General features: G+C 42.7%; 2 protein-coding genes across 11 annotated transcripts in view; one reads left to right on the top strand and one right to left on the bottom strand.

Annotated features, from left to right (window-relative positions):
• Positions 1 to 2,853: 2,853 nt before the first annotated feature.
• Positions 2,854 to 21,488, bottom strand: TM2D1 (TM2 domain containing 1). 3 transcript variants are annotated; one of them, XM_042874080.1, is made up of 7 exons: positions 21,346 to 21,488; positions 20,670 to 20,743; positions 18,945 to 19,053; positions 14,681 to 14,772; positions 11,345 to 11,418; positions 10,052 to 10,170; positions 2,854 to 4,066 (listed from the first exon to the last, which is right to left on the bottom strand). In XM_042874080.1, exons 1-6 carry the CDS (start codon positions 21,486 to 21,488, stop codon positions 10,060 to 10,062), a joined length of 603 nt encoding a protein of 200 aa, XP_042730014.1. In that variant the 3' UTR covers positions 2,854 to 4,066; positions 10,052 to 10,059. The 3 variants fall into 3 exon arrangements, with proteins under 3 accessions (XP_042730014.1, XP_042730013.1, XP_042730012.1); XM_042874079.1 differs by lacking the exon at positions 2,854 to 4,066 and adding an exon at positions 8,422 to 8,880; XM_042874078.1 differs by lacking the exon at positions 2,854 to 4,066 and having other exon boundaries at positions 8,422 to 10,170.
• Positions 21,489 to 21,642: 154 nt separating this feature from the next.
• Positions 21,643 to 25,407, top strand: part of PATJ (PATJ crumbs cell polarity complex component) — a 142,848-nt gene continuing 139,083 nt past the window's right edge. For 3 of the 8 annotated variants that reach the window (XM_042873688.1, XM_042873693.1, XM_042873692.1), the window contains exon 1: positions 21,646 to 22,008. The gene's annotated coding sequence lies outside the window, so the exon portion shown is untranslated. Of the gene's footprint in view, positions 22,009 to 23,871; positions 23,959 to 25,407 lie in introns of those variants that run through there. The other 5 variants (XM_042873695.1, XM_042873694.1, XM_042873691.1 and 2 more) reach the window with 5 other exon arrangements.

Here is a 25,407-nt window from a genome sequence, read left to right on the forward strand (position 1 = left end):
CGTATGTCACAATCTCATGCCTCATCTAATTGGATAAGTGTTTCCTTTGTCCTTGAAACCGAAAAGTAGAATGCGTATCCAGGAGCTACAGAATGAAAAAGCATCTGCCTTTGGTATTTGGCATGCTTCAATTAAAAAACCCGCTGCCTGTGCTATAATTTTTTGAATTCTGACCAGCGCACTTCTGCTCAGATTCAAACAGACAGTTCTGAAGGTCGAGCTGGGGGCATTTATAAAACAAATCCTTTGGAACAATACGTAGAACATTAATGTTTTACATACAACAGAGAAGAGGCCTGGAAACGGCGGCGCTAAGTTTGCGGTCGTGCTGAAATCATGAGTCCGCTTTCAGCATTCCCTCCTGTTCCCACGAAGCCATGCTCTATGCATAAAACACTTCCATCTTTAAAAAAAAATAATTGAAAAGATGCACCCTGAAGTTCACCGGATCAATCCCTCTGAATCATTTTATTTAGGAGACACTTCATTGTGTCAAAGATGTAATGGAGAGGTTACGATGCCCAGCCTTCAGAATGTCACTGCATTAGAATGGAGCGTTGTGGGGAATGCTAAAATCCCCCTAGCCGACTCCCAAGCAAAACTGACAGATTTATGAAATATGAAAATTCTTATGCAGAGTTCAGAGAAGACATAGGCTGCAGAGAAAGGAGCACTGCAGCCAGAATCCTTCTACGTGAGTCCTGCAAGCGTGGGGATGAAGCTCAGCAGCCCCACTTCCCGGTCCTTTGCCCTTCCCATCCGACCCTGGGAGCGTTTGCTGCATCTCTGACATGCACATCGTTTTGCGAGAGCAGTATTTCCCAGCACACTTGATTAAATACCTCCCCTTGTTATTTACTGCCCATTAAGCAACATATCTTCTGCATGTACCTTTGGCAGACAGAGATCTTTGCTACCAACTGCAGAGCTCAGCATGTCTCAGGCCACAGCATTTACTGCAATGATCTCGATGTGGGGCTACAGCTGAGAGCTCCAGCGCTGCAGGTCAGATACCTGCTTCAGGTTTGCCCTACTTTGCTGTGTTTTGCATGTCTTGGTACGTGTGATAACACAGAAGATGTCCAGAGGCTTTTTTTCTCCTCTCTCCTTGGGGAATGTCTCCCCTCAGTGCTGCTGGAGCTGCGATCCACCGCAGCACTTCTGGGCTGCAAAGTTTCAAGTGAAACGGAAGGGTGGGGGAAGGAATGACAAGTTCTTTTCACTGAGATTCTCTCCCCAAATGGATTTGGCAGAGCCCAGCTCTGCTGATCTTACAGCAAGGTTTATCATTTGTGCAGGCTGCTGCCTGAAGGGGGAGAGGATCTTTGAAGTTCTGACTGATGGAAGGGTCTCCCCCCGCTCCCTCTCGCACATATTTTAAGGGTGGGGACTGAGAGATGCTCAACTGCCCTGAGTCAGGAAATTACACGACAAATTAAACAATTACGTGTTTTGGTGCCGAGCAGCTACTTAGATGCTTAGTGCCACACATGCATTTAACATGAGCTCCACGGGCATTTATGGGTACCCCATTACCTGCAACTCAACACCGCATGGCTTTGCTGCATGTCGAGAGCACCCTTGCTCCCCTGTCTACACCTTGAGGAGATTTCTTTATCATTTATTACAGAAGGCACTGCCTGGGCACTGTTGGAGTGACAAGGACTATTTCCTTAATTACTGTACATTGATAATAGCATTTACTCTGGCAGCTCCAGTACTATTCAATCAAGCAAGATTCAATACAAAAAAGCTGATTTGCCAAAAAAGAGATTAGCATAAGTGCCTACAGTCACATTCTATTTTTGAAGGTAAAGCTACTGTGTCTGTGAGCTTGCTTGTGGGAACTTTGTAAGGAGAGATTAATCTAGTTTATCTCCTTCAAAAGATGTTTGGGGAAATCACAGAGAGTCAGTGTTTAGATTCCTGATAATATTTTTTTTATAAACACACACGATAAAGGACTGCACAGAAAGTGCTAATCAGAAGCAGGAAGGTGCATTTTTTTTCCCTTACGTGAATGCAGATATTTGTTGTGAAAAATTCCGCGCTCTCTGGTTTGCTGTTGCTGTTCTTTGTCATTTGATCAAGTGGTGACTGTGGCTGCTGCACTTTAAAATTAAATGCTATTATTTATGGTAGAACTTGTGCTAGTTAAAAATGCAGAGCTCAGCACTATGTGCGTTTGTAAGCAGAAGGTTAAGCAGGACGTTTTAAATGGTAAAGCAAAGGGCTTAATCAAGGCTGAAGAGCAAAATGCAGTGGGATAACAGATATAGTAAACAGGCATTAATCACCGTACAGGCTTAATCCAGGTATTAGGCAGTCTTGGGGCTAATACGAAGACTCACTTACATAAGGGCTCATTCTATCAGCTCTTAAGTATGTGAATAACTTTATTCTTGGGAGAAATTTCCACGAAGTCAGAGGCACTTGCAAGACCGGGCCCATATTCTGCCTTTGTAAAATGGTCATTGCACAATTATTTTGCTTGAGGGGGATTTCTGAATTAGAAGACACATGCAGGGGTGTGGCTCAGGAAGGAAAAGATTGGACAGCCAGAGCATTAGGAGCCACTTTTCCATGTTTTTTCCCTCGACGCTGTGCCTGTGACATCAAAATCCCAGCTAAGTACTGCTGGTCAAAGATGGGCCAGATAACATCACAAAGCTGCTATCATCTTGTGGGAGACAGCTCATTGTCTTAGTGACAAATTTAGTGCCTACAAATCCAGGCTTAGAACATAGTCTTTCCCTAGCCATAATCCAGCACTTGCAGACCGGATTTGTGTTAGTTACTGATGAACTGAAATTCCAGTTTTAAGAAGATAACAGCACATCCACAGGCATGAACTTCACTCAACAAAGTTCTTTTATTAGATGCTTAGAAAGATTGAAGTGCTTCCACCATTAACTTGACATCAAAATTCCAAGCCTTCATGTGAATGTGCACATCACATATACTGACATCCCAGCCCCAAGGAGGGATGTGGCATCCTGGCCAAGCTTGCTGCCCCTGCAATGGAACGTGTAGACTCACAGCAAGCACAGAGTGACCTAATGTGAGGGAAGGAGAATGAGATGGAAGTGGGGAATGGGATAGATGGCCGCAGTTTATCTATTCAAGGAGCAGCAAGATGAAAAAAAAATCCACAAACCTTTAATTGTGAATGTGGAAGAGGGACAGTGATGTAACTGTTCCCAGGGAACACTATTCTTATTTTGTAGAGGGAGGTGAGCCAAGATACTTAAGCTCTAGAGAACCTTTAACACAGGAAGCTATTTATCATAACAAGCTTGGTTGATACTGCTCCCATACTGAACCAATTAGATTAGCCTATTTCGTCATACTTCATAACTTGGGATGATAGGTTTCCAAGCATGGTACAGTGCAGTAATTGAATTTTGATCAAACACACATGGCCCATAACCCAGTATGTGAAACTTTCAGAACAGTTCACAGCTTTTAAATATCCAGTCAACATGTTGCCAAAAGTACAGGATGTACTTGATGCAAGTGGGAGAGGAGGGGGGAGCACGAGTCCACGCCGTAACTTGGTACAGCTGTAAAACAAACATTTTTTTGTTCCGATTCTGTTCCTACTTTAGTGAAGGAGCTGGGAGGAAGACAGTGAATGTCAAGTAAGTCGTTTTTCTCCCCAGCCCCCACGCCCCCCAGGCACACATTTCCCTTTTAACATTCTTAGATTACCACAACCTTTTAAATTCACTATACTGTACTTTCATACTGTATTAGACACACCAGCAATTATGTTTGTTAGCATGACACATCCATTGCTTACACTTAGTTAACAAAATAACTTAAAAGTCGCATGCATCATCCTCTTAATAGGGTTATAATCAATGGGACCATGGAACGAAAGCCCTAAAAATTACCCCCCACCTCTGCATTCCCTGGGCTCCTGCCTCTGCCAACACAATCCATATGTCGGGCAGTCTCTTCGGGCTCAAGGTGAATGCTCTGTTCTTTGCAGTCAGTGATCTCCTCTTACATGTTTCTGCTATGTTTTTCCCCACAGTAAATCCAAGGAACTTTGAAGAAAATTCTGCGTAAAGGAAACAGAATACATTAATAATTTAATTCCTACTACTCTCCTGACTGGGGGCAAAACACCCACCACAGAACAGGTTTGCAATGAGGAACCTTGTGCTAGGCTTTATGCTGAGCGAGTTATGGCCATCCATATCAAAGCTGCTCTCTGGCCTCACCTAACGGCCTGGCATGCCTAAGTGATAGGGCAGGGTAACCACAGCCCCTGCAGATGATATCTGCTGGCCTCCTAGCTCTGAATAATTTGGCCTGAATGGCAGCTGGAGGCAGAGCAGCTCTTCCCCCACCCCAGGGCATCTCGGCCACACAAAAGGGAAGCAACGGCAGGCAGAACCTCAGTTTCAGCTGAGCTGGTGCAAATGCCATAAAAGGTGGGCATTATTGCGAGAGACCTCCAAAGAGGGTAGAATCACACGCTTTACCCAAGAGCTTCTGACTGCGCTCTGTGGATCATCTGCCTCCAAGACATCTTGCACTCATGCTCTGCAGTACAGCTGTGTAAGAAAAGCAGCCGTGGGTTCCAAGATACTTTTTGGAGGTAACATTTCATTCAGCCATGCTATTGGCTGGGGATAGGTATACTGCACAACTACAAGCACCCTGTCTGAGACAGAGTGCAGGAGGATGCATTGGAACCCTTCTCCCTCCCCCTTCCACTCTCAACTAAGTTATGATGCTGCAGAGAAAGGACAAAAAAAAAAAAAGGTGGGGGGGGAGGGGAAAGAATTCAGTGTTCAACTTATCAAACTCGGTCTGGGTCTCAGCTCAAATCAAGGTGAAATAGGCCTGTTCTAAGCCTCTTAAAGATAGGATTTATATAGTAATTACAGTAATGGAAACTGATCTTGATAATTTTTATATGGCCTAGAATTCTGCTGTGTCATACGCATCTGCAGAGCCCAAGAAGTGCGCTTTTCGGAGAGCACTGCAGTCTTCAAAGCAGCCATTCATATGTATAACGGAGAATTATCAGAGTATGAGTATGGTGGAGGTATAATGAATGACAAAGAATCCGACATCCTGGGAAAAGCAAGGTGCACACGCTTGAGGAAAGTTGTATTTCCAAAACAGTTTGTTTTCTTGGAAGTTTCTGGAACTACACCTTCATCACCGCGCTGCAAACAGCACTGAGAATGCCCCTGTATTTTTATGTTTCCTCTCTTTTTCTTAGGTCTAGAGAGACCAAAACGCTTCTTGGCCAGCTGCAATCCTCACATCCTCTTTCCAGTTTTCTCTGTTGAGCAAGGAAAAATACAGGAGTGCTGTCTTTGCTGTACGGTAAAGAAAATCTTCAGGAGATTTGGAGATCTGATAGGGGGTTTGGCTCCACCTTCAGGAAGCAGAAGGCAAAGAGACAACACGATTTTAAATTTCAGACATACTTTCTGCCAAAACTAAGCCTACAACACCCTTGTTGAGACATTGATTCCTCCCCAGTGTGTCTTTGCTTCATACAGATAAAAGATTCCCTAACCTGATGCCGTGCTATTTCTATGGTTTTGATTCAGCTCTGAAGAGTCCAACTCCTTGTGGAGCTTCTTGAGAACTCGTGGAAGGATGTCCCAAACCAGCCAATAGATCAACAAACAGCTGACGTGTGGACAAAGAAAAGCAGCTTTGAGGTGAGAAAATTAAGCTGCCACACATAGAATGTTGCAGTCCTGTATCAATTATCAGTAATTTACACCCTCAGCGCTTAGGAAATTTTCTTGTATACCTCACAGAGATTAGAAACGTTCCCTGAGTAACACAGATGAATTGAGAGGAAGAAAGCTGGAGGAGTCTTGATCAAACTGCAGCCCAGCAAAATACCTGAGTAAGACTTTTCTCCCCAGATTCAGGCAGTGAGTGCAGAAGATGCAAACTAATCAATCTGTCACATTTCACCTCTTGGTTGAGGTTGAAAAAGTTTGAACCCGGAAAGTAGCAGCTGGTTAAAAAACGTTATTTAAATGAATTAAAATGCATTCTTTTAAAGAAGCTGTATAATATATTCTATAATGATGAAAATGACAAAGCAGTTAGAGCTGAGACTGCCCTTAGTTTGAAAGACTTTACCTTATCAGTGAAGTAAAAGGCAATCACAATTGGTGACAGTCCTGTAAGGCAATGGAAGTGTATGGCTGCTAGTGAAACCAGGCCCTTTCCCCAATGGGGCGCTTAAGCCCCCAACCCAACTTTATTGCATTCAACATCATTTTCTGGAGGAAACGGGTTTGAAAACTGCACAGCAAGCAGCAGGGATGGCTCTCAGTGCAGAAATGGACTAAACACCTAATGAATCTAAAAATAAAATAATAATAAAAAAAAACAGTGCTGAGAAGAGATGCGAGGAGACTGAATAGACATCGCTGTGTAAGCAAATATAACTGAATATACTCCTGAGGAACAAAGGAAACAATTCTTGATGGGGTGACAACAGATGTTCTCCAAAAAAATTCTAACGGAGCATTTCAAACACAAAGACTTTCCTGTGGAGCTGAGAAGTTTTACTGGCAGGCACACTGGTAATCCATCTTTGGAAACATAATAAACCCTAACATTTAAGGTGCTATCACGTCCTGAAGGCAGAAGTGATATCTTCATGTAGTAAGCAGTGGGTGGTGGTACAGAGGGAAACAGTTAAGATAACAACATGCTGTCACAAGAAGTTGTTGTAGCATGGTCTTGATTTAAATGGCTGGAGGGAAAACTAGTCAGAGAACTTCTAAAATAGTCTTTTGAAAACGTGCTTTCTACTCAGGCTAAGGATGTGCAGGTTGGTCTTATAGAACAAGCACAATCCACAACAATTGAATTGTGTGGGCACACCTAAGTGCAGCCACTTGTACTGTGTGAGTGAAGGCAGTGCGTCCAAAGCCAGATGTTCCTATGGGCTACTGCCCTTTCACATCGTGGTCAAGTGTATTGCAGAAAACTCTACAATGTAGATTGGGGAGAAAAAAAAAGTCCTCTCTGCAATGACTGAACTGCCCTGTTACTTTGGGAAGATCTTGATTTAATTATTTACTTCCTGGCTTCGTTCTGCAGAATCTTAACTTTGCATAGGCTTTTAAATGTGAGGCACTTCAAATTCTTTTTTTTAAACTCTTTATTTTTTTTTAATGCCTAAGATAGAGAATAATACTTCTGTCTTTTGGGGTTCTTGAAAGATCTCCTGAGCATCTGCAAGGCAAACATATCATTTTTCTGGAAACAAGGCAGGAGGATGACACAGTACATCGTTTAATTGCTTCTATTGCTTTTCAACTACTTTTGAGAAAAAGCTACAACCAAGAGAGATTATTCCAGTGCAGTAGGAGCCATCAGAACCACAGAAACGCTAAGATGGACAAGTTGATTGACAGGTGAATGCTAAAGCAGACAGCAACACAGAAAATCATCATAGGACAGACGTTTTGGTAAATATTACCGTAGCCAATTTATTATTAACACAGTGGGACAGCTTTACATCTTGCATCACACTTTTCACAGTCCTTATGGTAAACGTGCCGTATCTGACAATTACAAGATGAAAACGAAGACCTCACTAACTCTGTACTGGCCCTGCAGTACTTATCTACTTATCTACTTACGCAGTTAACCCTCTCTAAACTTCAGCTGTTCAACCCAGCACGCGTGTTCAGATATAGAACATAATTTCAGTCATGTGCTATACAAGCTGCAAGGGTTATGTCATCTGTGACATTAATTTCTACAGGACGCTGCAGAAAATGGAGAGGGTTATGGAAGAAGTGGAAAGTTGTTAGTTCGGGAAGAGGATGATGTGGAATGCCATCATCTAAAGAGAAGAGAAAAGCCTTGTGCTGATGCTCCAAATGCCGTTCTATCTGGTCACCCTTCTGTCTTGCTGCTACGACAGAACAGTGCAGTCCTGAGAACTGGGGAGGCATTGTGAGACATCACAAATGGAGGATTGGGATGAAAAAATCCCACAGTGGCTTTTTTTACTCTTTGGATTGGTTCTGGATTAATCTTCTGTTTCTACAGAAAGACTGTAAATTAACTTAGAATAACTGATCTTTCCTTCTGCTGACCACTTTATTTCTGGGAGTAACAATCTATCTGACAGACCTCTTAACTAATCATATTTTCATCTGATTCACACAAAATGGTCCCGGCATTCTTTTAAAAATAATGAAGCACAAGATGGACTGCTGCAGTCACCAAGTCGAGCCCTCTGCTACTTGTACATATGGAGATCCATTTTAAAATGAAATCTTGTGAGATGAGTTCCCCGAGATCTTTTTTTTTTTTCCAAATTGAATTGTGTGTAGTGTTGTGCTATTTTCAGAGCTATATTATCAGCTGCAGCGTTAGAAAACAAAAAGCAGACAAATCACAGGATGATATGAGCCACGGGATTTTATTTGATTCCAGCATTTATTTTCCATCCACTTCCTGTCTGGTTTTGAAAGTGCTCATTTCAGAAACTGAAGCTGACACGCATAAAGAGCATTTGGTGAAAGACAAAGGGGAGATGCAACAAGTGTCAGGCAGGTGAACGAATCTAATGGAGTATTCTTGTCTCTTTGAACCCATAAGTAGAGTGTGTTAGCAAGTATTAACAAAGTTATGTCTTTTCATGTAAGTACAAAGTGTTGTGTGTAGTTGATTCTCATTACATCATACGTCAGGTTTCACTGATTTGGAAAGCAAAACAGGATTTTTATTTTACAAAGCTTCCTGTGCACCAAGTCTTAATGTAGGTTTAAAAGAGACTAACAATTGTGCATTGAAAAATCAATTCAGGCATCAATTTTTGTAAAATATTGGTTGCAGACACTAACAACGTTTCGAAAGTTTCATCTGAAAAGCAAAAGGACAGCCCAAATTACTGAAGGAAATCTACACTGAAGTTTATATAGCGTGGATGTGTCATTCAGTTACTGCTGGTTTTCATAAGAAGGTGAAGGGAATGTTTAAAATTGGTCAAATAGCATCAAGATTCTGTTGACACGTTTTCTGTCTCTGTGTATACGTTTTTCTTTGAAGAAACATCCACGTAAATCTTGGCTATCCTAAAGAATTTGGTCAAAATGCTTTGAAGGACACAGGATTTATTTCACAGAAACACAACTGATTAAAAAGAAGAACCTTCTAAGGGCTTTATTCAAACAAAGAATTCACTTTTTGGACATTCTGTATCTGTAAAACAGATGCATAAGTTTCTTTTCAGGAAAAAAAAAGGAAGTATGTATCTTACTATGGGTAGTTGCAAGAGAGGAGGGAAAAATATTAGTTAAAAAAAAAATCAGAATAATCATAACAGCTATATGGTATTCTAACCTCGGTGCACCCAATGGTCACCTTTCTATTTTGTCACCCATGGTACTATTTTTTAAGTAGACATGTTTCTACTGTTGATTAGCATTGATCAAATTGTACAGCTTGCCCCAAATTTGTCTTCAAACTTTACAGAATTGTTTCAGTTAAAAGGATTTCACATGCTATGCCAGCACAAGTTTCAGGGCCACCTGGACTTTACCTAACAGGATAGAAAGAAAGGCCATCTGCGGTTTTGGTTCATTTCCAAACTGTGATGCTTGTTGCAACACAACAACATGCAACAGTTCTGAAGACAGATCCAAGTGCCTTCCTGGCCCATTCATGATAAAACTCTCACTGGTTTCAGTGCACTGAAGACCAATGCAGTTCTTCAGAACTACCTCCTTCTTCCCTTCAACCCTGTAAATTATGCTGAGGCACGGAATAACATTGTGCAAACAGCAAAAGCCTGCTTATTTCATAACTGTACAACCTCACCACAAACTGTGTGCTCACAGAAACAGAGCAGTCAAAGAAACCTGGCTCCTTTGTGGTAAACTCATGCATTTGATGAATTTTCGTATTTTATCATCTTTGTTCAAAGTGTGTCTAATCAGTTCTGATGAAGTGTAATTAATAAGTCACCAGCAATTCCAGTGGACGACTAGATCCTTCTGTAAAACTAAAGCACACTTCTGCATGTGACACTTACTGCCAGGGTTAAGGGTAGGTCTGCATCTTCCTGAACGTCGTGTTGGTAATAGTGAGCCGTGTCAGCCTCGCTCCATAATAATCTATAATGTAACTAGAGCCATCAGAAGGTCCAACAATCTACAAGAGAAAAAAAAAACAAGACTTTTCAATATAAAGTGAAATATATGCTTTGTGCTAATGTCTCAATTATTGCTAATTTTCCCATCATAAAATTAGTCATGCTTAATTACCCAAACAGAAACTAGATTTATTTTGAAGTTATGCCGTAGTTTAACTATTTTAGCGAGCGCTGTCTCAGGAGGAACATTTCCCTGGGGTTTCTAATCAGCCAAATTATAGAGCTGGGCACTGCTGCTAGGTTAAGCTGATGAGGATTTGAGTCACAAAATCAGGCTTACAAATGAGTGGGTCCCAAAGCACTTTTCTTGAACAAAGGCAGGCAGGTAGGAGAGAATTAGGCTGATGACAAGAGTATTTGAAATACTGCACAGGTAAGCAACAGAGAGACGGAGAGAAGATCACGGTGTTTTTGTTCTGGAAATGCTAAACTGATGGAGAGTCACCAGGGAGATGAATAAGGAGAGATGAAAGATACTCTCAGTGTGTCAGTAAGCCATGAGGCAAAACACACTGATAGTAAAGAAAGAAAATTGAGGATACACGTATTTCAAAAGTTAAACATTTTTCTATTCACCCATATAAATAACTTCTATATCCTCAATGTTTTTTGAGTTCACGATAGGCGATGCATAATTTGTGCTCAATGGATGCACTGTAAAGTAAGACAATTTGGCAATTTTATGATGTCACAACATGTCACCCCAGCTGGGAATTTAACCATCAGGAATCCTACAGCAGCAGCTCTCTGGTGATGTGGGACTTCAGTTTGAAGAGGCAGGAAGAAATGGGCAATGTCTTCTCAAGCGCATGCTGCCTAAACATCCCAGGTCACAAAGCAATGTAAATGCAGAGCTTCGGGACTCTGGGAACACCAGGACACCTCTCAGGTGTCACAAAAAGAGCTCAGAGGTTCTGACACTGAATTTATGGTGCTACAGATTCCGAGCTATTCTTTCTAAGTATTTAAAGACAGTTCATTTTCTCATTTTAATATAAACAATAAATACCTTTTGCCCCTGTGTTCTACAGCATCAAGCCGGAAACAGAGCCACAAGAAATGCCTTGATTTTTCAATACACAAGAGTTCTTAGGTTAAAATGCTAACAAGGAATTAGTAATCAAAAATTTAGCAAATACAGATTTGTATCTTGCTTTGAAAGCACCGACTTACCTGCATTGAAATAAGTATGAAATCAATTAAGCTACCAATTCCACAAAATCCTACAGTGCAGAACTTTAACAAACCTAAAAAAAGAAAATAAAATTCAACAGTAGCTTTACCAGCGTTTATGAAGTCTGTATGCTGCTGGTTGCAATCACATCCCAACCCTCCACTATATATATATATTATATATATATATATATTTAGAACTGAAGTCAAATATCTTTAATTATCAGGGGAAACACCATCTGAACATGCATCCTGAATGCACTTGAGAGACTGAAGTAATGTTCTTTCAAACAGATATCTATCCTTGAACAAGTCAAAAGTTGATAATCAAGATACTGGAAAATTTCATTTATTTGCAAACAGAAGAAAATCCCAAGTTGGGCTACAAAATTTACTTATGAATAGAATAGAGGGAGACTCTCCATTGTGACTTGGAGCATGTAATGATTTGACTTAGAGAACATGCTACTTCAGAAAATTGTTTTAGTATCACTCCTGTAGTTTTGCTGAAATATGAATTTATTTTGAATATATATACATGTACATGCACAGAAACACTTCTTTTTAATCAGTATTCCAAAAAGGGTGGGGGGCTTTTATACAGATAAATGAAAGATTCATAGAAAATATATGGGAATAGCAACTAGCAAATAAATGTTTCATTGAGAGGCGGACAACTTTTGGAAAGTGTGTTTAGAACAAGATTGACTCATTTTTTTTTACTTTTTTTTAATATCAGTAGTTTCTTGTACAATCAGTATAATACAAAGAGTACTATAGATATTACAAGTTGATAGTTGCTGAGCTAAGCAAACATCTAAGTTATTTTGAGAAGAAGAAGACATTTGTCTCTTTACTGCATCCTCACTGTACTTCCAGGGACCAGTATGCCTCTGAGGTGAGGAACAAGCATGCTGATAACAGCACACAGGTAGTATCTTGTGGCACTTCTTGCCCACCAACAAGTCGTGCTGTGCTGCTAATGCCTGACATTAGTGAGAAAACACACCAGTTTTCCCCAGCCAGCTCTCAGTCTGACGCCTGAAGGTCTCCTGACCTCTGCCTCCTCCTCTGAGCTCCCCTCTCCCTTGGAAGCAGCGATCTGCCCAGCACACCACCTCCTCTCCCCCATGCCCTGTTTCTGAGGCTCCACATGGAGAAGAGTGGGGGAGTAACGGCTTGCACACTGTGGGAAGAGCATCCCTCCGTCTGGAGACAGCTCCCATTGCTGACAAGATGAAAAGAGCTGATTTATAAACTTTAGTGAGACAGTTTATCATCATTCCATGGAATGACAGTGTAGTCAGAGAGAACAGAGAAAATACATCTAATGACCAAGAGGATGAATAGCAGGACGGTCTTCCAGCTGATTAAAAGAAAAGCCCACCTGCATATTACAGCTGAAGTTGTGCCACTTATATGTGCAAAAACTCAGGCTAAAACAACTCATCCCCAGAAACTGACGGGTGAGATTTGCTGTGGTCAGATATGGTTTGCCTGGTATCAGTGCAAACGTTACGTAACAAAACAGAAGGGACACAGCCACCAAAAAAAAAATAACTAGCCCTAGGAAAGAGCGGTTAACATGATTAAATACTATCAAATCCTTGGTGACCACATTTACTCTGTTTCTACCTCACCACTGAAATATTTCTTTGTGACTCTCACTATGCCATTTCTCTCCAGCTGCAGTCCCAGAGCTCGCCGTCAGCTCACCTTTTAGGAGCCCAGCAGTTCCCTTACCATGCCAGTTCCAGCAGTGGCTCCAGTTCACTCAAAGAACTGTCTGCATCCTGGTGAGCCACCCAGTGTTCCGTTACTGGATGCAGAAGTACTATTTCTGAATGTGGCACAGGTTTCTGGAGCATGGAGTAAAGTTGATTTTTTTTTCCCTGCCCACTAGCAGGTCACACTGAGAAAATAACCTGCTCCAAAGCATGGGGGTAAAAACAGCAGTCTTAGATGGTAATAACTCATGTTTAGTTCACAGTGTGTGGGGGAGGAGGAGTTGCCCTCCTATTTCTTCACATTCAGTAGCTTGTTTGTATTTGTGCTCTCTTTAAGATAAGAGGAGGGGGAAAAAGGCAAGTTTACACACTTCATTATGTTTGCACAAAATATTTAAATGCTAATCCCTTTCTTTATCATTTTTGCTAAGGTATGGATGCCCTAAAAAAATAATTTGCCACCACGAAGGAGTCCAATTTATTGATTTTATTTTTCTTTTCAACTGTTGAATTTTTCTTGTTTGGCTTTTAAAAGACAAATTTTTGTCTTTAGAGGAGTTTAATTTTAAGTCTTTTGAATACTGGCTACAGTATATTCCTGTGGGGTTAGTAAGCATGAGCCATACAGAACTCTTATATAGGAGCAGAATATTTCCATTTACTGCACTGCAATATACTGCAAAATAAATACTGCAAATTATTATTCCAAATCCAATGATACAACAAAAATGTGCACCTGAGCAATTCCCAAAATATCTTCTTAAGAAACAGATGGACAAAATCAGAGCTAATTATGGAATCTCAAGGAAAAAAGACACAGATGTGAACCTGAGATTAACCAGAAGGAAAACAAAACAAAACAAAACAAGGATTTCTATTTGATGGGCAGAAACTCAAAACTCCCAGCTGAAAGGACAGTAACATGTCCAGCTTTTTCAATTCACTGCTCCATGCTATCTAGACTTAAATTTACTCCATTTGTCTGGCTCAGAAACAGAGAAAATCCAAGACAACGAAAGTAATTCTAACATACTGAAGTCCCCACGTTATTTAAAAGCCACTGGCACCATCTCCCTGGGAATCAGGTCCTAAAAGCTGTAAGAAGAGGCAGTTCCTATTAAAGGTCCCAGCTTCTGCAGAGCTACTACTAATACCATGCGCCGTCTTGGCAATAGCACTTGCCAGAATAAATCTACATCCCCAAACCCTGGGTTTACCATAAAGTTTGTCCCCTATTTACCTGTTAGAACAAAGCACCATTTAGGTAGCTGGCACATCAGCCAAAACGACTTCTGTTCCACTGGCTGACAGAGAATGCAGAGTTAAATACCAGCATAAAGCAGAACAAATGGCAATAATCATGTTTGCTTGTGAAGGTTTTGTCTGCTGGATAGCTATATATCCATTTGTCATCACTGACTCCGACAGGATAGGAAGCAGAGGCATAATAACCCAGGATTTTATCTTATTTGAAAATGAAGTAAAGCTTCTAGATGTAAATACCAAAACTATGACAGCCAGCACTTTTTATTCAAAATATATATTCACACAAACAACTCAGTCATTACAATAAGCTTCACCTCAAAGTAAAAATAAGAAATAAACTTACCTAAGGCAGGATAGCCTAGATAAAATCTATCTGCTCCCAGCCATCCAAGGAATAAGGACAGAGCCACTGCCACTTTGTAAGAGTATCCATTACTGCCAAAAGAAACGAGAAATGTAGACTGCAAAATATATGCACTCCTATTTTTGAAAATTAAATAGTGACTCATTTGCTGCTTCGGTTAAAATAATTCAAGTCATATTTGTTATTTATCTTAAATTAACAAAGACAGAATTGATGTTAAGCTTTCAAACTTCACAGACATCCTCCATAAAGCAACCTCGGCTTTCCCAATTCTAGAATACTCTTGCAGAATACTGATTCTTTTGATGGTTATTCTGGAACTAAATCATCATTTCTTGTCAAGAAAGACATAATTCAGTTGCTGATACATTCCCAGTTTTACAGAGCATTTTCTAATAGGTCAGCCCTATTGAGACAACACCGGAAAGCTAAGAGGTGTACGCACACTGTCTGTAGGCATTAGCCTCACATCCAGCCAAATAGAGAGGAACGGGGTAGACAGGTGAGATGTCAGCAGAGACAGTAATTGCAATGAGATCTGAAGGAGAAACGAACCATGGCCACGGGCTGAAGAAGCCGCAGGAAGGATTCAACAAAAAGGGTAAGACGTGCAGCTATCCACGTACTACACACTAAGGGCAGTAAATGGCACGCGCTCTTACAAATGAAAAGGACTGTGAATTGTACGAGGATGTCAGTGGCAGACAGACACCTGGAAGCTACGCATCCCACGGCCAGTCACACCGAACACACAGATACAACAGGCTTCCTGAGATCCACACTAATTGGCACCGCTCTTGCCCACAGCTGGAGTGATGTGGCCACCGAACCATTTGCAATTTTCAGTCACTGCTGATGTGAACTTTATGCTAATAGGTAAGCCAGAAATGTACGGCTATCGGTACTAAAACCATCCTCTGCTGCACTGGCGAAAAGCTACCCTCTGAAAAGAGCAGAAACCCAAATGTAATTAGGACTTTAAAAAATCCAACAATTTACTGTTCTGATATGTGCATTAATACGTGCCAGCAATTACTTAATAAGCCCAAATTAAACTCTTGGTTGACAGTTGAATAAAACATAAGAGTTTCACAAAAGGCAGTAGCTGAGAATGGTCCAAGCACCTTCATTAAGCGCTTTCAATGCCAAATAAAGATCTACATTTTTGCTTATTATCTAGATTTACCGACTTTAAAACTTAATGGCAACATTAAGTGATTAAACGATGACTCCTACCTCAATATTTGTTATTTAGTGCTTATTGGCGACATAGGACATAGTGGGCATTTCTGGAACCTAATGTAATGTAAGTGACCATCTTTAGAACTGTCTTGTTTCCACTGTAAAGAACACTACTTGTTTTACTTAAAAGTTAAGGTAAAGTTGGAAAATGTTTCTCAACTGAGATGCGTCAAGAAGTCATCCAAGGACACCAATACATAGAACTCTCGCATAAAAGGTGGGGACACACTTTTAGATGCTCCTGATCAGAAACAGTAATGAAGCAAACTTAGCATCAACGCTGCATTGAGATGCTTTGAACAGGAGACCAATCTGCACCTCAGCAACAAAACTGAAGGGCAGAAGAAATCTACCAGGAAGTGGAAGCATGTAGATGCTGTTAGCAAGGGTGCATCCACTCTTGTATATCCTTTCTCATTCATTCTCTCAGATAAAAATATGTGCCGAAGACTAACGCAGCAAGTAAGAAAAGAAAACTTCCCATTAATCTAAAGCAACTTCTGCAATTGGGTAAAAATACAATTCCTTCCCAGTTGCTTTTCCAATTTTTCTTATTTATTGGCCTATTCAGTCTTTCTCTGTATGTTTCTCCCAGTTTCTATTTAAAAACTTCTCTTCCTGCTCTTCACACCAGTTGATACTACACATGGGGCTGCTATATGTGATGGTGTTTTCTGTGCTCTTTCAACATCTCTTAGCACTGCTGCAAGGCCTGCCCACACTCAACTTCAGGACTTGCACAGCCTACCGCTCTAAGGGCTTCTTGCTTGGAGCACTAAAACTTGAACAATATATATTTTGAATAATCAGGGCTTGAACATATTAAATGCAATAAATGATAAGTGTGCCAATTTGGGGAATTCCAGAACTTGGCAAAAATCTACCTCCAAAACATTAAATCAAAACCAAATCAAATCAATCACAGCTCCCACTTCTTTGTTGTAGCAACAGGATTAGTAATTACAAGCTTTTCCATGAACAAATACTATGAGCAACTGAATTTGAACACATCCTCTTGAAACAGACTCATGGCCTTGCTCAAAAAGAACAGGATCCCTGAACTGCTGGTAAATTAGGGTTTTGGCCAAGGACAGCATGCTCATCTGCCCCTTCCAAAAGCCAGGGACAGACATTAACCTGCTGCCCCCACACTAGGACGATCCTGCTGTAGGAAGATGCCTTCTCAGACCAATTTTCTGGTTAAATGATGTGCGGTTATTTGTGCCAGAATACAGCTAGTTTTCATCACATCTCAGATAAGATGTTGGAAAATCTCCAAAAAGCAGCAGAAAGTGAAAGCGTGCCGTTGTAATATCAAGCTGGAGAATTCTGCTTAAAATAATGTTTCTAAGACTTAGGTAAAAATACCTTATAAAATGTTGATATAATGAGAAATAATCAGACTTTTAAACAAACATAAGTACGAAGGATAGCCATTTTAATCTTGCTGCCAATTTTACCTGGTTTGGAAGCTTTACCAAGGGCATGCCTATTTAACTCTTCCAACATTTACAGCTGAATTTCTTAGAATTTCCAACAAGCCCACAAAGGGTCCTCTTCCATGTCTGTCATACAATCATAGGATTGGAAAAGCCACAGCAAGTTGCTTTCATAGTTGGACCACTGATTATTTTATTACAAACAACAGTCACTGTAAAGTGACAGACATCAGAAGAACAACACATTTCCTGCCTACGTAGATTGCTTTTACAAAAAAAAAGAAACAATTTTATTAAATGAGTGTAGTTCATCTTATTCTCAGTCCCCCTCGCAGATGGGACTGAAACACAATTGCTTCTGGACAAAAATGTGACTGAAGTCTATTTTGCTAGCATTTAAATTTGATTAGATTTAATAATATGTTTTCTACAATTTGCTGAGCTCTGACTGTTGAGAAGACTATATGCAGAGAAAATATTTATGAAACTAAGAGGCAGAGCTGTCCTTCTGAGTTAGACAAATTATTGAGCAGTACCCCATCAGAGTTATCTGCCTACTAGAGCAATACCAGGGTTAAATTCTAACCCTAACCCTGTGAATACGCAGCAAACATTGCAACTGGAGTTGTAACTTCCACAAATTTCACAGCTGGACAAAAGAATAAGATTCCTGTGTGAATCTAAAAAAAAAATATACTAAAAAAAAAAGAGAAACAAATGGTGCTGACAGGTGTTCACTGATCATTACCACTGGCCAGTTGGAACATTGATTGGTGTCCTGAGCTTTCTGTTGCTCAGTGTGTTTCAGTAAAAATACTAGGTTCACCATTTTCAAGTTTCAGAAGCAGGCTCTTAAATAACATGCAAGACTTGATTAAACACAAAGGTTATTCAAAATTAGAGAGCAATTCCTCTAGAAGAAATTTTCGGGGAACTGGAGAAAGACCAAAGCTCCCCAGTATTCAGGCATACAACCTAAGCTGCAGCTACAGGCACACTTCAAATCAGCACAAACTGGCTGCTGAGCAGTGTAGCACATTCCAGCCCTCCTTCATCCACTCTTTCTTACCTTGATTTAGCCTCATCCCAGTTGCTTGCTGGCACAAGCACTTGAAGTGACTGCACTGTGACTCAGACTGGGGAACTGATCCACACTAGTTCAAACATAGATCACTTCCCAGACTGAGTATACACTGGAGTACCTCAGGGAAAGGGATGGAGAGGAGTCCCCAGATAGCTCCTTTCAGCAGCTGTGCTGATTTTAAGCATATGTGAAATGTAGCCTTAGAATTTGTAGCAATTCTTTGCCAGAGTAAGTACTAAGGTAGAGCAAAGACACAAGCATAAATAAACAAACAAAAAGTGTCCAACACAAAGACAGATTTACTTATAAACACACATGTTGTATCCTTTTATTACTTATAATGTTTATTTGGAGGTGAAATACTGGGCAACACGTGTACAGTATTCTATATTCTTCCCTCTGTCAAGGCATTGTACCGTTTTAGGAAAATTTCAATGTAAAACAGGCAAAATATGACAAAAAACGATGGCGTACTTACACATTACGGCATGCAATAGGCTTGTAAAATCCAACTTCCTGACCAGTAAAGACTTTTTCTATGCCCAGGTAATCTCTGCAAGTAATATTTGGTGCTGGCAGGCACTGAACTGAGGACAAAAAAAAAAAATATTTGAGATTAAGCAGTTACTGACTGGGTATTGTGGAATTTTTCTGGCAAGACACAAAATTACACTGTACAACAGCTTTGATACAGAGCACACACAGGCATGTTATGTAAAAAAATTTTTTAAAGCAAGACCTATGACCAACTTGTCTTTTTGCACAACACAAAACAAAATAACAGAAACCGAATTGCTGCCAATTCGGTTGCCATTTCCATTTTTGCTGCATTAGGAGACAATGGGAGATCTAATAGAGAAAAAGGATCATGAGAACAGTCAAATATTGGAACAAGCTGCCCAGAGAGATGGTGTAATCACCATCCTTAGAGGTTTCCAAGATCTGGAGTGGACAGAGTCCTGAGCAGCCTTCTCTGAATTCATTGCCAATTCTGCTTTGAGCTGGAGGTGGGACTGTATGACTTCCTGAGGTCTCTTTCAACCCAAATTATTCCACTATTCTAAGCTGAGGCTTGATTTATAAAAGAGCCAAACTGGAAGGCATAGCAGAAAATGACATCTGCTAAAAGTCTGCAATGTATTAGAGGAATATTTGACGCTCTTCAGTGTTTTAGTGAGTTGTTTTAAAAGAAAAGAAATGCAGTCCTTTACACACTTTCTGTCATCTTTCAATACTTGCAAGTCCTGCTGATTAGTTGCAATGGAACTGCTAGCCAGGTTCAACATTTCTTTCTGGATTTTCCAATAAACAAGGATTTAGATTTTTTTTTTAATTATTTTTTATTATCTACTCATATTGCATCCCAAAAAAATTAAGTAGAGTTTGGATGCTTTGAATTAAACCCCTATTGGTTTGGATGATGAAATCCAGAAATGTTTATAGACTGCAGTAGTGTTCAAGGATGAGCTATATGACTAACTTTTTATTACACAGATAACACTGTAAGAGGAAGCGACTGAGATAATATAGGGACAACCAAGCCTGCTGTATCTGTAAAAATTCTATACAGATATAGAAAAGAACATGTTAATTAATTTTGCAACTTTCCCCTCTCTGAAGAAAACATATGGTGTCTTAAATGCAGTAATATGGTAATTGGTTAGACACAACTACCAATCTGATCAAACTGCAGAACGTTCAGCTCACTGACTGGCTGTTTATCATCAGGAACACATATGAAATAAACTAAGGGACCAATTTCAGCATGTTTCTGTTGTACGCCAAAGAACATCAAAATAAATGTAACTGCTTTCAAAACAGAGCCTCATGGCACCAAAAAATCTTGATGACGGAGGGCACCATCTTTCCTTGAAAGAAATTGTGAAGATTTTGAGCCTGTTCTGTCAGTTCTTCTAATAAGTGTGTGCAAAACAGAGTATGACAGGGATGGTTTGTTCTTATCACAGGAGTGGAGAATGGAGCCTGGAGGATATAACATACTTTGAAGAAATTTATTAGAAACCTCACTTACAAACGCCCCGATCAGAGTAATTCTTTCAGTAAAGCATCCAATGTATGCAAATGCGTAAGCTTTCATACTAATGACATTACTGATTCCATGTTTTAGAAGCTCAGCTAGCAGGTACACGAATGTATGAATTGGAAAATGCAATTACCATCAATATACGTTAGAAATCCTTACCATATGCCGTGTGATTTGTGCAATTCATTGGTTCCTGTGTGCTATTGTCTATTTTAGGCTCATCACACATATATGTTCAGGCAGTTGAGGAAAACATTTTTCATATCAAACACTCCAACAGGTTTAACGCTCATTTATTCCTCCCTCTCTCACCTTGGAGGATTTAAGACCTACCTTGATGCCAGCTTCCCTTCTTCCCCATCCCCCCAATAGAACAGCACATCGCCATGCTGCAAATCTGCTAATCCAATTTAATACACCACTATATTGCGTAAGCTGCGCGTTAATTAGCACCGCAGTCAGGACGACCTGAGGGAACCACAACATTTATTTGTCACAGCCTCTGCGCTGGGGCAGCACCCCGACCTCATTTCCTGCCTTATTTCAATACAGAGTAGCTTCAAACTGAGGCTCTGGGCTGAGCGTCCTGACAATAAAAATAAGAAGGTAGTGAGGACGGGGGTGCCTCATCCAATAGGATTTTTTCGTTGAAAAACAAAAAGCCCGACCATGCTCGCGGCCACACAGCACAACAGCCCCAGATAAAAGCGTGGCACAGCGCTCGGCTCCCTCCCACCCCTTCCTCAAGGGGTCCAGGGTTGCTCTGACCCCCTCCCGTCCGTCCCTCACCCCGGCCCATCGCCATAGCAACGCGCCCCGCCCGCGCTCAGGATATTGCCCCAGCCGCAGCTCCTCGCATTTGGGCGGCGGCTCCGGGCTCGCCGCTGCGTCCGCGGCTGCGAGCCACAGGAGAAGCAGGAACAGGGCCTCCAGCTCGCCTCCCCGCCGCCCCGGGCCGGCCGGCAGCCGGGCGGCCATGATGGAAGGAGCGGCGGCCGTCAGCTGACCCGCGGGGAGGAGCGGGTGCGCTGCGGGGTGAAGCATTGCCTTCGGGGGGGACGGAACGGGGGGAGCTGAGCTTATGTCTCGGGTTGCTGAAGATGCTGCTTTGATATTTCTTTATTTATGTTGTTTGTTCATTTTGAGGGGTTGAACTTAGCAAACATGGCTCCCGAGGCACTTCAGGTCAGCGCTGAGGACGGAGCGTGCCCGTACTAAAGATGGCGCTGGCACAGCCTCCTCAGCGAGCTCGTTCCCTGAGTAAAGATGGCGGCGCCCGCTTCAAGCTTCAAGCGCGTGGCGGCGCCCTTCTGCCCTCACTCAAGATGGCGGACCCACGGAGCGCCGTCTGAGGGGGAGGCTGAGGGCTAGAGCGGCGCGGGGGCGGTGTCTGGAGGAAAGGATGGAGCAGGGAGGTGAGCACCGCCCTCCTCTCCTGAATACCAAAGTAGTGACTACAAACAGCCGGGCATCCCCGTCTCCTGCAGCGCTGGGGCTCGTGAGTATCCCGTGCGTTGTCCTCAGTGCTCTGGGCTCCTCTGGAAGAATTTGAGGAATAATTCTCAGCGCTGATGAGATACAGCAGGTGTCCTGTGCCTGCTGTGTGCTGCCGGGGCAGTCCCTGCAGGAAATAGTTTGAGATTGTTGTGTTTTCACATAAAAATGGTTCTATGCTTCTAGAAGTTTGGGGTTTTTTTTTTTTGTTTTGTTTTGTTTTTGTTTTTTTGAGGACCTGGAGCAGGCAAGCTTTGTCTTCAGCGTGTGCTTTTTGTAAGGTGTTTTGTGGTGATTCCTAACCTTTCCCTTTTCTCACTTTTTTTTTTTACAAGGTCAGTTCCTATTTTTCTAGCATTTTTGACAATTCCAGTTTTCAGCTGTGAGCTGCAGGGGACTCCAGGCTGTTGGCATGGGGTGAAGGAACACTGAATGGCAGATGCGCCCAGGGCAAGCAGCGCTGCTGCCAATAGGCTTCCTTCTGCTCCAGAAGCATTTCCTGAAAAACACATGGGGACCCAGAGACTGAAAACAATCACAGACTCATTAAGGTTGGAAAAGACCTCTAAGATCTCCAGCCTACCCCACTCACTAACCATGTCCCTCAGTGCCACCTCCACACATATCAGGAACATCTCCAGGGACTGTGACCCCGCCGCTCCCTGAGCAGCCCATGCCAGCCCATTGCCACTCCCTTCTGAGAGTTTTCTGAAGCCCTTCTGAAAGTCTTATGTTTTCACGGATGGTTATTTTCTTGAATGAATGGTGACTTAGGAATGGATTTATGGATATGATCTGTTGCAGTTCCAGGCATTCAAGGAATCGGTGAAAGTGTGGACTCTTAAAAATACATGCATGTCTGACAAAGATCTCAGTGATGTGAAACAGTGCTAACAGCTTCTGGGAGATTGGTGTGTACTGAATTTACAGTGCAGAGTTCAGCAGATAAACTATGCAAATGAAAATTGATATTCCCTTCAGCAATTGGGAAAGAAAGGCCATGGACAGAGTGCACTCTGCAATGAACTCAGCCCTCCGGATCGAGACTAGGGTGATCCGATGGGAAAAGTGCTGTGCTTCTGTGTCTGCATTGTAACTCGAGGATGGATAAATACCCGGCTCGCTGCTCATCACTGTCAGGAATGTTGTCACTTCTCACAAGCACTGTGTTAATTAAAGTTGAGAGTGAGAGCTGGGAAGATAGGCATCGAGAAGCTGAGGTTTTTTTTGTTCTTAAAGGGAGGATGGAATGGTGTGTTCTTAACATGTTGTATGCTTTAGTGCAACTGCTATTGAATAGAAAACAAATTGGGGGGGAGGGAAGGGGAAGAACATTAGGAAGTGTGTTGCTAGTTTGATGTTGAAATTCACTACAAAAGGTTTGAAAGTGCTTACCAAGTGCAACTGGCAGGGCTGTGAGAGAGCTGCATATGAGCTGGGTAGCAGAATAGAAAGGTTTTGGTTTGTTTTTTGTGAGCTCTCATTTGATGTTTTCTCCGTATGTGTGTGTGTGAGCAGACATAGCCATGATCCAGAGGCACTCCATATGAAAAGCATTACAGCTGCTTAGCTCCGTCCTGTCCCCACACTTCCCAAGGCTTTTCCCATCTCTGTCAGCGATAGGGTCGGCGCTGCAGAGCACGAGCACAGCTCGTGTCATCCCTGCAGGATTTAGGGGCTCGGACCGCCTGAGCCCAAGTTTAGGCGTTGCTTTACTGCGCATAAGCACACGTATCGCTTCTCCACAGCTTCTTCGTTTTGTTCTCGGCTGACCTCCCGGCCGGCACTACTAAAGGCGGCTGAGGGCAGCGGGCCGCTCACGCCCGTCCCATGGCCGCAGCCCGGCCGTCCCCCGGGAGGCGGCTCTCTTTCTCTCTCTTTCTCTCTCTCCCGCCGCGCCGCCCCGGCTTCCTGCGCCGCAGGTGAGGCGCGTTGGCTTCCCGCTTCCGCCCAGGTGAGAGCCGGCGGCCATCGCTCCACTCCGACCGCCTCCTCTTTCTCTTTCTTCTCCTCCCGGCCGCAGGTACCGAGCGGCCGCCGGCCCCGCGCCCACCGCCGCGGTGCGGCCCTTCCCTTGGCAGCGTCCCGAGGGACGGCGGGCGGCCCGTTCCTGCCGGCTGCCCTGCCGAGGCTCGCGGTGCTGCGGGCGGAGGGGTGAGCCCGGCCCGGGGCGGCTCCCGCCGCTGTGAGCACCATGGGACGCCCCGCTGCGCCCGGTGCGGGTGTGGTGTGTGTGTGTGTGTGGGTGGGGGGGGGGGGGGGGGGGGGGGGGGGGAGGGGGGGCAAAGCCTTTGGGGGCTCCGGCTCCGTCACTCAGCGGGCTGTGGACAGCTTCCACCGCTTGGGGAAACGGTACCCTTAAGTTGCAGCGCAGCAGGTTCCGGTTGGATGTTAGGAGACTTTTATTCTCCCGAGAAGAGTTGGCCAAGCATTGGGACGGGCTGCCCAGGATTACCGTCCCTGGGGTGTTCCGTAGCCGCAGGGATGTGGCACTGAGGGATGTGGGCTGGGGGGCTGGGCTGGGATTGGGGACCTTAGAGGTGTTTTCCAGCCTTGGTACATTTGTGACGCCTTTCGTCAGCGCCTTTCAATTCCGAGGTTCTTAACAAAATGATGTTTTTAATTACTACTTATTTAGGGATTGATTAATGGGAAAGCTGTTCATTGCGTTCTTGTCAAATTTTCAAGATTTAGAAATGGAGCATGGCTCCAGGTTTAACAGTTCTCCTCCACAGCAGAGTGGTTTATCAGCTGAGAGTGCTGTCATCACCAGAACTGGAGGACTCAGTGTCCTGTTCCACTCAAATTAGCTGCTGTTTAGATCCCAGAAGCAAATTTTCCACGAGTTTTGCTAGAACAAGTTTCATAGCATGTTCACTGTTGCACTGAGTGGCCTCAGTGTGAGCTCAGCTTTCAGTCAGACATCAGAGGCTCTGTGGCAGTGCTCCCCTCCGGCCCGGAGCCCGCAGGAATTCAGGTTCTGCCTGTGGGAAGCTGGCATGCCTTGGACATGAGTAAGGCTGCTCTCCAGGCTGCTAATCACAGGTACACCAGATTCTTTTGCTTTCCTCGTCCAGCAGTCACTGAGGGTTTCTGACGCAGAGACAGTTTCCCCACAAAGGTGATTTATGGATATTTGACGGTATTTAGCTTTGGCCTGTTTTTCTCTGAAGACCTTTGGTGTGTTTTCATTGATGTATTTGCAGCACCATTCACTTGTTTGTTTCTTCCAAGAGCCTGGAGCAGCCCACATACTCTGTAGTGATTTTATTAAGACTGTAGTGTGACACAGCACAGCAGTTAGTGGTGGTTTCATCTGAGAGGTGTGGGCATGTTAAGTTTAGTTGGATTGAATTTGTCTGTGTGTTCTAAGGTGGAAAACCAAGCAGAACAGCAAAATGTG

Source organism: Lagopus leucura, unplaced genomic scaffold (assembly GCF_019238085.1).
Source record: "Lagopus leucura isolate 7727_CA_CO unplaced genomic scaffold, USGS_WTPT01 Super-Scaffold_100009, whole genome shotgun sequence".
Classification (NCBI taxonomy): Eukaryota; Metazoa; Chordata; class Aves; order Galliformes; family Phasianidae; genus Lagopus; species Lagopus leucura.

What these genes read in the sequence shown, in the direction of transcription:
- TM2D1 (XM_042874080.1), bottom strand. Translation starts at nt 21,488, where the DNA reads ATGGCCGCCCGGCTGCCGGCCGGCCCGGGGCGGCGGGGAGGCGAGCTG. An exon ending in GAGGAGCTGCGGCTGGGGCA is followed by an intron (nt 20,744 to 21,345) that starts ATATCCTGAGCG and finishes AACTGCCTGAAC; the next exon opens with ATATATGTGTGATGAGCCTA. An exon ending in CACAAATCACACGGCATATG is followed by an intron (nt 19,054 to 20,669) that starts GTAAGGATTTCT and finishes TTTTGTCCTCAG; the next exon opens with TTCAGTGCCTGCCAGCACCA.